The 14908-nt window shown below is 43.6% G+C and overlaps 1 protein-coding gene across 2 annotated transcripts in view; it reads left to right on the forward strand.

Moving 5' to 3' along the window:
• MAP7D1 (MAP7 domain containing 1) overlaps positions 1-14908 on the forward strand; it is an 84369-nt gene that overhangs the window by 42479 nt on the left and 26982 nt on the right. The window contains exons 4-6 of one of the 2 annotated variants that reach the window (XM_060691421.2): positions 1787-1950; positions 3813-3927; positions 8332-8442. In XM_060691421.2, coding sequence (XP_060547404.2) covers positions 1787-1950; positions 3813-3927; positions 8332-8442 — 390 coding nt within the window. The remainder of the gene's footprint in view (positions 1-1786; positions 1951-3812; positions 3928-8331; positions 8443-14908) is intronic. The other variant, XM_087876301.1, reaches the window with a different exon arrangement.

Raw genomic sequence — 14908 nt, forward strand, 5'->3', positions numbered from 1 at the left:
TTAATTCTCCACGGGATGGCTTCCCCTTCGGTCACGCTAAAAGGGAGATTTCAGAGGGGCTGGATGCAAAGCCTTCCGTGAGGCTCTCTCAGTTGCTCCGGGGTTCTTGGCTAAGGAGGCTCCTTTTCTCCAACTGGCGGGTCTGTTGCCTTGTACTCGCCAGGGTGGTCTTTTCTGCTCCAGGGCCTCCCTCCAGCCCCCCCCCATCCCGCCCCGCTGTTCCCACCCAGCAGTGGCAGTTCACCCTGTGCCCCTTTCCACTCTCGTTCCCCCCATTGTCTGGCCTGAATGCGCTTTTCAGGGCCGCTTCCCATTTCTTTTGTGTTCAGCCTTTGGGGCACCTCACCTCCCTCCCTCCTCTCTTGCTTTCTCCCCTCTGGCTCAGCAGCTGTCGCCAGCTGTGTGGGTCACTCCTGAAGCTGGGGATGGAGTTGCTGCAACACCTGCTCCACTATCCTTCCTCTCTCCTCTCTTATTCCTTTCTTCCTTCCCTCCCTCTTTCTTTCTCTTTCCTCCCTCTTCTTCTTCCTCCCTTCCTCCCTTCCTCCCCACCTCCCTCTTTCTTTCTCTTTTTTCTTTTCTTCCTTCTCCTTCTATCCCTCCCTCCCATTTTCTTTCTCTTTTTTCTTTTCTTCCTTCTCCTTCTATCCCTTCCTCCCTCTTTCTTTCTCTTTTCTTTGTTTTTTCCTCCTTCCTTCCTTCCTTTCCTCCCACTTTGTTTCTATTTTCTTTCTTTTCTCCTCCCCTCCCTCTTTCTTTCTCTTTTTTCTTTTCTTCTTTCTCCTTCCATCCCTCCCTCCCTCTTTCTTTCTCTTTTCTTCCTTCTTTTCCTCCTTCCTTCCCTCTTTTTTCTTTCTTCCCTCTTCTTTCTCCCTTCCTTCCTTTACTCGCTCTTTTTTCTTTTCTTTCTCTTCTTTCACCTTCTATCCCTCCCTCCCTCTTTCTTTCTCTTTTCTTCCTTCTTTTCCTCCTTCCTTCCCTCTTTTTTCTTTCTTCCCTCTTCTTTCTCCCTTCCTTCCTTTACTCCCTCTTTCTTTTTTCTTTTCTTTCTCTTCTTTCACCTTCTATCCCTCCCTCCCTCTTTCTCTTTTCTTTCTTCCTTCCTTCCCTCCTTCTTTTTTCTTCCCCCCCTCTTCTTTCCCCTTCCTTCCTTCCCTCCCTCTCTCACTCCCTCTAGACTCTTTCAGAGTCCTCAAAATCAGCACAAGCATCAATTTTAATTTTTAATCAAATAAACATGGACCAATAGAATCCTTATAAACGAAAGCATTTTGGGAGGTTCTCTATAATGTTGAAAATGGAAAGAATCCTGAAAGGAAGGGGAAAAAAATAGTTTAAGAAACAGTGCTGTAAATTAAAGGTGTGGGATCCTTGGTGCTCCCTGAGCCTCATTGTTTTCTTGCAGACGTTTCATTACCCAACGAGATAACATCCTCAGTGCTAAAGCTGGTTGAGATACCTTTTATAGCTCTTGCAGGGTGGGCTTCATCCAGCTGGTCCTCCAAGAAATGCAGAAGTTTCATGATAAGCTAACATGCTCTGGGAGTGAGTCTGTGGGCTTCCAGGGCAGGAGGCATTCCATCTATGGCAGGGGTCTCCAAAGTTGGCCACTTTTAAGACTTGTGGACTTCAACTCCCAGAATTCCCCAGCCAGCCATGCTGGCTGGGGAATTCTGGGAGTTGAAGTCCACAAGTCTTAAAAGTGGCCAACTTTGGAGACCTCTGGTCTATGGCCCCTCTAAACTTCGCTGTGTCTCTCCTTCTCTCGTTGACCCTCCGTGAGCAGCTGCCAAGCGGGCAGTGTGGTTGGAGAAGGAAGAGAAGGCCCGCATGTTAAGGGAAAAACAGCTGGAAGAGAGGCGGAGGCGGCTCGAAGAGCAGCGAGTGCGAGCTGAGAAGCGGCGAGCCGCCCTGGAAGAACGCCAGCGCCAAAAGATGGAGAGGAACAAGGTCAGTTGGAGATGTTCTGGGGGAGTCATAGAGGAATTAAACATGTTTCAACTTTAAAAATCACATTTTCGCTCATCACAGCGTTTCAGTATCGATATCCCTTATATTAACGTAATTTCTAATTACAGGGGTTACTATTCCTATGTAATTATAGTTTTCTATTTTTAAATTATACTAATAATTATAATGTATATACAATATTTTCTCGTTTTAATATACATATATGACGTATTCCTTACATAGCAGCTGTCCCTCTTTCTATTGAGAAATTGTCGTCTTAAACTTTGCCCGAACACCTTAGTCTTATTTTCAATACCCAAATGCCATAATAAATTCATTTTTTCTTCTTTCAGCAGAGAGTCTGTACACAGGTAGCCCTTGACTTACAACTCTTCATTTAGGGACTGTTTGGAGTTACAACAGAGCTGAAAAAAGTGACTTAAAACTGGTCATCACACTTACAGCTCTTGCAAGCGTCCCTTTGATCACTTGATCAAAATACTTGGCAACCAAAACGTATTTATGACGGTTGCAGCATCTTGAGCAGTGGTGAAATCCAATTTTTTTAAACTACCAGTCCTGTAGGCGTGGCTTGGTGGGCGTGGCAGAAGGATATTACAAAATCTCCATTCCCTCCCCACTCCTGGGGGAAGGATATTGCAAAATCTCCATTCCCTCCTCACTGCTGCGGGAAGGATATTGCAAAATCTCCATTCCTTCCCTACTGCTGCGGGAAGAATATTGCAAAATCACCATTCCTTCCCCACTCCTGGGGGAAGGATATTGCAAAATCACCATTCCCTCCCCACTCCTCGGGGAAGGATATTGCGAAATCACCATTCCTTCCCCACTCCTCGGGGAAGGATATTGCAAAATCACCATTTCCTCCCCACTCCTGGGGGAAGGATATTGCAAAATCTCCATTCCCTCCCCACTGCTGCGGGAAGGATATTGCAAAATCTCCATTCCTTCCCTACTGCTGCGGGAAGAATATTGCAAAATCACCATTCCCTCCCCACTCCTCGGGGAAGGATATTGCGAAATCACCATTCCTTCCCCACTCCTCGGGGAAGGATATTGCAAAATCACCATTTCCTCCCCACTCCTGGGGGAAGGATACTGCAAAATCCCCATTCCCTCCCCACTCCTGCGGGAAGGATATTGCAAAATCTCCATTCCCTCCCCACTCCTGCGGGAAGGATATTGCAAAATCTCCATTCCCTCCCCACTCCTGGGGGAAGGATATTGCAAAATCACCATTCCTTCCCCACTCCTGCGGGAAGGATATTGCGAAATCACCATTCCCACCCCACTCTGGGGCCAGCCAGAAGTGGAATTTGCCGGTTCTCCAAACTACTCAAAATTTCCGCTACCGGTTCTCCAGAACCTGCTGGATTTCACCCCTGATCTTAAGGTCGTGCGATTGCCCTTCCAAGCCGGTTTCCAATCGGCAAAGTCAATGGGGAAGCTGCAATCATTTAACAAGTACAGCAAAAAAAAAAAAGTAAATTCGGGCAAGACTCACTTAACAAGCAACTTGTTTAGGGACCAAAATTCTATGGTAGTCCCAATGTTGGCTGTAAGTCAAGGATGACCTGTAAGGATTTCCAGTTTGGTTTTAAAAAAAAGTCTTTTTATCATTTTTTTCTCCCTCTAACCCAGTGTTTCTCAACCTTGGAAGCTTGAAGATGGGTGGACTTCAACTCCCAGAATCCCCCAGCCAGCGCTGCTGGCTGGGGGATTCTGGGAGTTGAAGTCCACCCATCTTCAAGCTACCAAGGTTGAGAAACACTGCTCAGCTTCATTGTTTATGCAAACAAAAATACAGAATGAAACCTCCCCTTTCCCCCCTTTGTGATCAGGAGCTCTACGAAGCTGCCATCCAGCGCTCCGTGAAGAAAACCTGGGCTGAAATCCGGCAGCAGCGATGGTCGTGGGCTGGGGCGCTGCACCAGGGCTCCCCTGTGCACAAAGAGGGTGAGTGGAGGCCCTGCTTAGCTTGGGGACATATTCCTTCGGGGAACAGCAAGCACACCGGTTGCGGAGGGGAGAAGGAGGTTTGATGCCTTTTGCACGGCTGGGCACTTTTGCACGCGCATGTCCTTGGGACGAGGAGGGGCTTCTGCACCTTAGTTTATAGTTTGAAATTATAAGGCCATTCCTCCCTCCCTCCCTCTGTCCCTTTCCCACTCTTCCTATCTTCTTTCTTTCTTTCTTTCTTTCTTTCTTTCTTTCTTTCTCTTTCTCTTTCTTTCCTTCTTTCCTTTCTTCCTTCCTTCCCTCCCTCCCATCTTCCGTCCCTTTCCCACTCTTCCTATTTTCCTTCCTTCCATCCATCCTTTCTTCCTTCCCTCCCTCCCTTTTCCACTCTTCCTATTTTTCTTTCTTTCTTCTCTTTCTTTCCTTCCTTCCTTCCTTCCCTCCCTCCCTCCCTTCTTCCGTCCCTTTCCCACTCTTCCTATTTTCCTTCCTTCCTTCCGTTCATCCTTTCTTCCTTCCCTCCCTCCCTTTTCCACTCTTCCTATTTTCTTTCTTTCTTTCTTTCTTTCTTTCTTTCTTTCTTTCTTTCTTTCTTTCTTTCTTTCTTTCTTTCTTTCTTTCTTTCTTTCTTTCTTTCTTTCTTTCCTCTGCATACAGGACAGCACTGCATTTCTTTGCAGCTTTGCTGGGGGCCCGTTGTCCATTTTCAGTGGACTTTTCACTGCTTGGTACCTTCCCACTCTTCCTATTTTCCTTTCTTCTTTCCCTCCCTCCCTCTCTCCATCCCTTTCCCATTCTTCCTATTTTCCTTCCTTCCTTCCTTCCTTCCCTCCCCCCTCCCTCCCTCCCTTTCCACTCTTCCTATTTTCTTTCTTTCTTTCTTTCTTTCTTTCTTTCTTTCTTTCTTTCTTTCTTTCTTTCTTTCTTTCTTTCCTCTGCATACAGGACAGCACTGCATTTCTTTGCAGCTTCGCTGGGGGCCTGTTGTCCATTTTCAGTGGACTTTTCACCGCTTGGTACCTTTTAAGTTCCCCCACTGCTTCTTCTCTTCTATGCCATGTGCTGCTCAGAGCCTCACCCATCTTCCTCCTCATTGGTTGGCAGTTTCCACCATGCGGCCACATTGGGACCGAGGCAGAAAGGAGCTGAGCCATAGATACAGCTTGCCCGAGACTGCACTGCTGAGCAGAGCATATTCTGTCCTTGGCCACCTTCCCATCCCCAAGAGACTTTGGGCAGGAATGGACTGGAGGGTGGGAAACTGAAGGATGGGCACGTACGAATGCTGCAAGGCATGATGATACCAAGTGGAGCTAGCCACGTGTGTGTGAGGAGGGCCAGGCTTTCCTGTTTTGGTGGGGTTAGGAAACGTTTTGGGGAGTGATCCTGGGGACTAGCATCATCTCAGCAATAAGATGTGTGTACTTCAACTCCCAGAATTCCCCAAGGCAGCACGCAGTGGAGGGGGTTATACGATCACAAGCTCCCATGATTGGAGAAAGAAAGGAGCCTGGATAGCTCTGCAGACTAAGCACTGTAATTTAACACCAGCTGTCTGCAATTAAAGTAAGTTCGAATCTTGCCAGGCTCAAGGTTGTTGACTCAGCCTTCCATCCTTTCTAAGGTAGGTAAATTGAGGACCCAGTTTGTGGGGGCAATAAGCTGACTTTGTATAAAATATACAAAAGTATGAAGGCTATTGCTTAACGCATTGTAAGCCGCCCTGAGTCTCCGGAGAAGGGCGGCATATAAATCAAATTTTTTAAAAAAAGGTGTTATGCAGAATGACAAAGTAGAAACTTTCTGGAAGAGCTTCAAAAAAAACCCAAGTAGTCCTTGACTTATGACCAATCTGGAAAAAGGGGATTTAAAACCTGGATCCAAAGTTCTGACAGTCACCCACCCAGCCATCCACTCCATAGTCATGTGTCCAAGCCCTTTAGTTGCTTGGTCACATGGCTGCATTTACAGCCATTTGTAGCATCCCGTGATCCCCTGACCCCATTCCATGACAGGTTTTCCTGAAAACCAGCACTTCCCGTTTTCAGCAAAACAATGTCTCTAGTGAATCATTCGTTCACTGAACGACAGCGATGGCCACAAAAGAGGTCTTATTTTATAGGCAAGCTTCATTACAATCATATCTCAAATTAAATCAAATAAATATATAAATATAAATCAAATTAATAATAAAAAAAATATATCTCAAGGGCTACCTTTAAAAGAACAGGTGTAACTGATTCAGTAGCAACTTCCTGGTTGCCTGTGGTGATTAATAATTCTCCATAAGCAACCGGGCTATTATTATTTACCATTCTGCTGTGCTCTTCTTTAACTACCTGAACTGATTGGAAATTGCTGCTGATCAGGATAAAAACAAGCATTTCAGATGTTCACAACACTTCATGTATACAGTACTTTCAAAATCTTTATGAGGAAGATCTCTTGGCCAATGTATGGATATTTGGAAGCTACATCTTGTTGGGATGTGAATGGTGAACTTGGTGGATTTTTGATCTCATCTTCGTTTAGGTTGTTAAGCAAAGCAGTTGTTAAGTGAAACATCATAGTTTTGTAATCTTAAACTTCTTACAAAGTTGTTTTCTCTGCTTTACAGACCTGCCAAAGGTCATAAATACAACAATTAGCCACTAAGTTATTTTTTCATCATGTTGTAACTGCAAATTGTTGTTAAACAAGGCAGCTGCAAAATGAGGACTACCTGCAGGGCTCTTTCAGAGACACTTTTCAGAGCGGTTCATTAATAAATAAATAATGTTGAACAATATTTTGTCTTTGCTGAATTCTCCAAAATAGTTCAGGTCATTGCATGAAATTGCTCTCCTTAACTAGTCTGGCCTCACCAAATAAGTTAAATACTATTCAGTGGCTGGATTTTATTTATTGCGAAATAGAAATAGGATATATAACATTCAAATAATTATCTGCAATTAGTCTGTTTTTTTTGGCAGAGACAAATCCTGTGAGTCTATTATTACAAGTCTTCCATCAATATTGGCAGCTCTGACTCTAAATTAGTTTTGGGTTTAGGAATTTTGTTTTGGGTTTAGACAAAACTGGGCATGTTGTTCCATGTGGTTTTTGGCAACAAGAATTTGACAGCAGCTCTTATTTTTCAGCCTAGAATACATATAGAGACCATGCAGCATGCTACCAGTGACCCAATGTGCAGAAAAATTGTCCAAATCATTATTTTATGTTTATATTGCCATATGAAACAAAGAAAAGCAAGTTCCAGAGGCATACTTTGGTTGGGTTTGTTCACAAAACACACTTAATCAGGTGATGGAGTCATTTTATTCTCTGAATCAGAAACTAATTCCCCAAAGCTGGATTCACAGAACACATAAAGTCACAAAAAAGCCCTAACAGGTTTAAAACTAACTAGGCTTCTCATGTTGTGCAAATGACTGATCTAATTAAGTTTGTAACCATCAAGTTAGGCCTATTAGAGAAGCACAACCACTTTTTACTATGGAAATTTTTAAGAGTGCTTTTTTAAAAAATCATCTACTTGGTCAATTTTTCAAAACGTTGGCTTGCAGATAGCACTGGGGAGAAACTAACCCCCTCGCTTATTTGTTGTGGCCCTGGAATAAAAAGCCAGGGTTTGTTTCAAATTCTGATTGTGTCCTATAAATGAACACTCAAAATGCTTTCAGTTTTGTCCTTTCGAAACTCACCGCGCCCTAACGTTGGTCTGAAAAAGCTGCTTTGCTATCAATCCAAGCTGTTTGTGGTTCAGCTTCTGTCTCTAAAAAGGGACTTGTTTGCTGGATGGTTGAGTCTACGTCTTGCTCATCGTTTGGCCATGGCAGTGTAAACATGCTGTTAAGTGTGCCCAGGAACCTGATATTTAACATCTTCTGTGAAGGCTGTCATCTGTTGCATGCTTTCTGTGGGACTCAGCCTTTCTCAGCTGGATGGGACCTGAGTCAAAGTCAGCTTGTAACAAGAAGGAGCTGTAAATAATGCCTTCACCTCCTACTGTTGTTTGGCTGCAGAAAGGAAAGGAATAAAAACCCCCAAAACCTCCAAATCAGACCTTCTGCCAGTGGGCCTCTGGGAGGAGCATAGCCTTGCCAAGAGCCACTGTGCCATCACATGTGCTAATTTGCTTTCTGCCAAGCTCGCTTAGGCCTCTGACGTGTGCTGGAGTAGAAATACACGAGGCTGCGAATCAGCACATTAAAAGGTGCTGGTATGATTTCCTGTTCCTGCAGGCAGCCCGAATCGAGGCACCCTAATGGCTTTCCCAGGGATCTCCTTTGCAACTCATTGCATTCACTGCATGATCCCCGCTGCTGCATGCTCGCACGTCCACCAGATCCCCACCCTACACCGCTGCCCTTAACACCTGTGTGTCTTTTCCCTCTGTAGGTGCAAGCAGGTGCTCTCTCTCTGCTGTAAATCTCCCCAAACATGTGGACTCTATAATCAACAAGCGCCTCTCCAAATCTTCTGCCACTCTCTGGAACTCACCCAGTAGAAGTAAGAGACCCCCTGGGGGACACGCAGCTGTGGATGGGAAGAAGGGGGCCCCAATTTTAAACCCATCCTATCAATAGTCCTGGAACTAGATGAAGGGGTAAATTGATTAGAGAAGAAAGAAAATAAAAGAGAAAGAAAGAAAGAAAGAAAGAAAGAAAGAAAGAAAGAAAGAAAGAAAGAGAGAGAAAGAGAGAGAAAGAGAGAGAAAGAGAGAAAGAAAGAGAGTCTTCTTCACCCTGAGTCTTTGGAGAGGGGCAGCATATAAATTGAATTAATTAAATTAAATTAAATTAAATTAAAGAAAGAAAGAAAGAAAGAAAAAGAAGAGAGAAAGAAAGAGAGAGAGAAAGAGAGAGAAAGAAATAAAGAAAGAAAGAGGAAGGAAAGAAAGAGAGAGAGAAAAAGAGAGAAGAAAAAAGAGAGAGAGAGAGACTTTCTAATATATGTGTTAGACCATCGCGGCCCGCAGGCGGATGTGTCACACGTTGGCCATGCCCACCTCCGGTTTAGCGAAGGGGGAAAAAAGTTGCGATACATCACGTGACGATGCGTGTTTGACACTCCTGTGTTAGACCAATGGTTTTGAATCTCAGCGTGATGAAGATGTGTGGACTTCAACTCCTAGAATTCCCTAGCCAGTCATAGTGCCTGGAGAATTCTGGGAATTGAAGTCATCACCTCAAGTTGCTGAGATTGAGAGACACTGTTTTAGACAAGCATGTAAGCGCAGGGTGGAGTGTCCAGCATTTTTAAAAGATCCTAGGTCTTAACGGTTACCAAAAGAAGCATGAACCTAGCAAATAAGAGCAATGTTTCTCAACCTTAGCCATTTTAACACATGTGCATTTCAACTCCCAGAGTTGCTGGCAAGGAGATGTGGGGAGTTGAAGTCTACACATCTTAAAAGTTGCCAAGGTTGAGACAGCCTACAAAACAGGATGAAATTTTTACCAGACGGAAGACGGGGCTCAGTAGAATTTTAAGAGATTGTGGGGGGCAGAACATCCTTGCATCTCTCCCAATGGCCAAAGGATCAAGTCCATGCAGCTTTTCAGTCACGCAATTAACGTTTCTGTTCACCTTCCCTGTTTATCTTGTATATTGCTTGAGGTAGACTTTGGGATTTAAATGTTAGCTGAATAACCCATAGGAGTTGCAGCAGATTAATGTAGGGAATTGCATGCCCCAACCCCTCAAAAAAAATCTGCTTATTTTTGTCTCCTAGATTTTTGAGTAATCTGTAACTATATGAGAGTAGACACTTTAGAACAGTGTTTCTCAACCTTGGAAGCTTGAAGATGGGTGGACTTCAACTCCCAGAATCCCCCAGCCAGCGTTGCTGGCTGGGGGATTCTGGGAATTGAAGTCCACCCATCTTCAAGCTACCAAGGTTGAGAAACACTGCTTTAGAAGAAACAATTCTCACTTCCTCCTTCCTTTTGCCTCAAATTAGGGGATCACGCTTCTCATCTGTAGTGCCTACAAGTTATTATCTAAAGGGGAAAACTGCTTCTCAAGATGAATTGAGAATTATTGGCCTGTTCTTTTTCACCGAACAGCATTGCTGTCTGATCCAGTGGGTTGCTACCGGTAACGGCGATGGCGGGAGGCAGAAGCATCGTGCACGCGCATGAGCACGCATGTGCCCACGAGCAAACCGGTAGCGACCTGAATTGAAACCCACTACTGGTCTGATCCAGAGGTTTCAGCAGGTTCTGACCAGTTCTGGAGAATCGGTAGTGGAAATTTTGAGTAGTTCGGAGAACTGGTAGCGGAATTTTGAGTAGTTCAGAGAACCGGTAGCGGAAATTTTGAGTAGTTCGGAGAACCGGCAAATGCCACCTCTGACTTGCCCCGCCCCCATCTATTCTCTGCCTCCCGAGTCCCAGCTGATCAACAGGAAATGGGGATTCTGTAGTAACTTCCCATTAGAGTGGGGTGGGAATGGAGATTTTACAGTATCCTTCCCCTGCCACGCCCACCAAGCCATGCCACGCCCACTAAGTCACACTCACAGAACCGGTAGTAAAAATTTTTGGAACCCACCATTGGTTTGATCCCAGGAGCAGTTAAAGGCCTCAAATAATTTGTGATCCAGCTCAAGCATTAAATTATCTTGATTCCTCTGGCCATAGTTTGGAGAAGAAAGCGTGATAGGCTGGGTTTATGCATCACATTAAGCCAGATATTGTAGTTTCTCAGCCAGAGCAGCCAGTTCACAGTATCTGTTGAGTCCCGGCAGAACTCAGATATCGTGGTATATTTAGGAAGTCACAATCGAACAAGGATTGACCAAACAGAAAATGTGAGCCCAGCAGGCCACGCCGGAGACCAGAGGTGGCTGCTCAGTTGCTCAAATCTCTGTGTAAATCTGCACGCAGAGTATTAAAGCACAAGGATTTGGCACAATGAGAATGCTGAACAAAACTCCACATTGGTGACAGGAAAGGCATCCGGCCAGTAAACCCTCAGCTCCATTCATTTGCCTAGACTCCACCCCGCAAGGGATTATGGGATCATTAAAAGATGATGATGACAGGTAGTCCTTGACTTAACAGCTGCAATTGAGCCACAAATTACGGTCGTACGTTTTGCTTAATTTGCAAATTGTTAAGCAGGTGATTATGCAATTGACCCAATTTAACAACTTTTTTTTACGGCGGACAGTAAGTGAACTTAATGGTAGTTGTAAAGTGAATACCACAGTGGTTAAGTGAATAACACGATCATAAAGCACAAGTGTTGTCTGAAATAGGCATTTTTTTCCGGGAACTGGCTCAGTGGCCAAGACATTGAGCTTGTCGATTGAAAGGTCGGCAATTCAGCGGTTCGAATCCCTAGTGCCGCGTAATGGGGTGAGCTCCCGTTCCTTGTCCCTGCTTCTGCCAACCTAGCAGTTCGAAAGCCCGTAAAAAATGCAAGTAGAAAAACAGGGACCACCTTTGGTGGGAAGGTAACAGCGTTCCGTGCGCCTTTGGCGTTTAGTCATGCCGGCCACATGACCACGGAGACGTCTTCGGACAGCACTGGCTCTTTGGCTTTGAAACGGAGATGAGCACCGCCCCCTAGAGTCAGGAATGACCAGCACATATGTGCGAGGGGAACCTTTTACCTTTACCTTTAACTATCCGTTGAAGTCTGTACCTGTCCTGTTTGGTTGCTATGTCAAACCAGACAGTTACAGAAATACAAATGAGACTCATTAATTCCACAGAAAGCTAAAATGGTTGATATCCTTACTAGTTTTGGGCACAGCAGCCTCATCATTTCAATGTCTTTGGCAATCTCTGTACTGCAGTTCTACTATCCAGCATCTTCAGCTGTTTGGGGGGGGAGGGAGGGCAGGGAAGGAAATCACTTTTGCATTGAGGGAGAGTGTTTGGAATGCTTAAAATGCTTTACATCAGAGTTACAAGCAACAAGCAGATATTATTTCTCCCTCACTTCGTCCATTTGGTCACATTGGGGTGCAGCTGACAAATGTGAATCCCTGCTCAGTACCTCAACCATTATTAATTTATTTGCTTGCTTGTTTATTTATACAGCAGTTAAGCACTTATATACTTCTTCACTGTGTTTTACAGTCTTCTCTGGGCAGTTTACAATTTCAGCATATTGCCCCGAACAATCTGACTCCTCATTTTACTGATTTTGGAAGGATAAAAGGCTGAGCCAGCCAGGATCGAACTCCTGACAGTGAGCAGAGTTAGTCTGCAGTACTGCATTCTAACTACTGCCCCACCACGGCTCATATCCTGCCTTTATTATTTTTATAACTAACTCAAGGAGTTAAATATATACAATACTTCTTCCTTCTATTTTCCCCACAATAACCACCCTGGGAAATGAGTTGGTCTGAGAGATAATGACTGACCCAAACCGGTGGTTTAGTGGCTAAGACACTGAGCTTGTCGATTAGACAGGTTGGCATTTTGGCGGTTCGAATCCCTAGTACAGGTCTTCTGCATGAGCAGGGGTTTGGACTAGATGACCTCCAAGGTCCCTTCCGACTCTTGTTACTGTTAAAAAGTCACTCATCTGACGTTCATGCCTAAGGCGCTACTAGAACTCACAGCCTGCTGGCTTCTAGCCTGCTGCCTTAACCAGTAGACCAAACTTGTCTAATTAGTCCCAAACCATTTGCAATGACCTTTCTCCTCCTAACTGTATGTTTCTGGAGCAGCTCTTTGCAATGGGTCTCAGCTGAAACTCTAAACGCACCATGAAATAGTAAGGTGGAACTTCCCCAAACTATAAACTGTGTGGGATATTAATAAATCAAATTTACTTTGACCCCTGCAGTGATGGTGATGTCTAGCCCGGATACTACAAAATAGAAGAACACCATCTAATGTCCTCCAGATGTTTTGTGCGACAGTTCCCAGATGTTCAACCTGAAAAGCATCTTGACCCTCCTGTGGAGTTATCTCTCCATTGAGGGGAAATTTTACCCACTTGGCCCCAGCAAGCAGATCCTACACTGCTGCGTTCCACAGGCTCCAATTACTCTCTGCCCTAATGCCTCTTTTGCTGCTAAAGATAGTATTTCTGCCCGCCATTGTTTTTGTTTCCTCGTTGCTTAGGGATGATGAAAAAAATATCCTGAGCATCTGAACAAGATTCAGGAAAAGGCCAACGGAAGGGATGGTTAATGCATGTGGAATTAGGTGCGGTCCTGGGGTGAAATTATTCAGACAGCAGTGTGCTCATAGGTATGTGTGGATGCCAAGAGAAAGATTTCAACTTTTTCTTTAAAAAAAAAAAAATGGCCTTTTTAGGTAAAAAAAACCACAAATCCGTAATCACACAATTAGTGAATAGGAAGGTATTTACAAGCAGTGACCAAGCCAAATTAAGCAAGCCTATAAATCTAAAAGTATATTTGCATTTATTTATTTATCAATTTATATAGCTACTGACCTCACATCTGTAATACTGGGTAGCTTTCAATTCCAACAGGAGCAGGTTCAACAAACCCCAAAATCAAACAACCACACAAACAACCTAAAAGGTTGAAATGATACCCATATTTCCCCGAAAATAAGACCCTGTCTTATATATATATTTTAACCCTGAAATAAGCGCTTGGCCTTATTGCCATGTGCTCAAAAGCCCGATTGGGCTTATTATCAAGGGATCTTATTTTGGGGGAAACAGGGTATCTGTCATCTATATCATCTATTTATATCTCTCAATATCTTCTATCATCTCTATCTATCTACCTTCTTTCTATCTATCATCTATCTATCTATCTATCTATCTATCTATCTATCTATCTATCTATCTCTATCTACCTACCTACTTACTATCTATCTCTATCTCTATCTATCTATCATCTATCATCTATTGATCTATCATCTATACATACATACATATATATCATTTATCTCTCTATCTCTCTATATCTATCTACCTACCTACCTACCTATCTATCTGTCATGTTTCCCTGAAAATAAGACCCTGCCTTATATTTTTTTTGAATCCTGAAATAAGCACTTGGCCTTATTGCCATGCGCTCAAAAGCCTGATTGGGCTTATTATCAAGGGATGTCTTATTTTGGGGGAAACAGAGTAGCTGGTTTGACTCTTTTGTTCAAACCTATTAAAATCTATTAAACATTTAAAAAAATAAAATACAGGTTGTTCTCGACTTAAAACAGTTTGTTTAGTGACTGTTTCAAGTTATAACAGCACTGAAAAAAGCGACTTGTGACCGTTTTTCACACTTAAAACCACTGCAGTATTGCCATGGTCATGTGATCAAAAGTCGGATGCTTGGCAACTGACTCATCTTTATGACGGTTGCAATTGTCCCAGGGTCATGCAATCACCTTTTGTAACCTTCTGACAAACAAAGTCAGTGAGGAAGCCAGATTTACTTAACAACCTTGCTACTAACTTAACAATAACAGTGATTCAGTTAACAGCTGTGGCAAGAAAGGTCACAAAATGAGGCAATGCTCACTGAACAAATGTCTGGCTTAGCAAAAGAAATTTTGGACTCCATTGTGGTCATAAGTCAAGGACTACCTGTATGTTAAGATAAAATATACAGGTACACAGAATAAAATATATTAAAAATAATAAAAATAATATAAAAAAATAATAAATAAAAATAAAATACACCCCATCTTTCCCTTATTGAAGCTTTCAAGCTCCGTAGACTAGTAACATACATAATAAAGAGCCTTAAAATGCCCTTTATATTCTGTTCTCCAGAGCCACTGAAATCACAAGCTTGTTCAGAAAAATGCTGGAATTTCGGGTGTCTGTCGAACGAAAAGGTTTCCCACTGTGAGGGTGTGGGGTGTTCCTGGCGACGATTAGCCCCATGAGATTTGCTATTTCAATCTCCCATTGTTCATATTTGTGTCTGTTGCAAGTCACTTCCTCTGGCAGAATCTACAAAGCTAAAGGGTTTTTTTCAGGCAAAGGTGGTTTGTAATGTCAGTCGAGTGTCAACATT

Source organism: Pantherophis guttatus, chromosome 10 (assembly GCF_059756535.1).
Source record: "Pantherophis guttatus breed Tessera chromosome 10, ASM5975653v1, whole genome shotgun sequence".
Taxonomy (NCBI): domain Eukaryota; kingdom Metazoa; phylum Chordata; class Lepidosauria; order Squamata; family Colubridae; genus Pantherophis; species Pantherophis guttatus.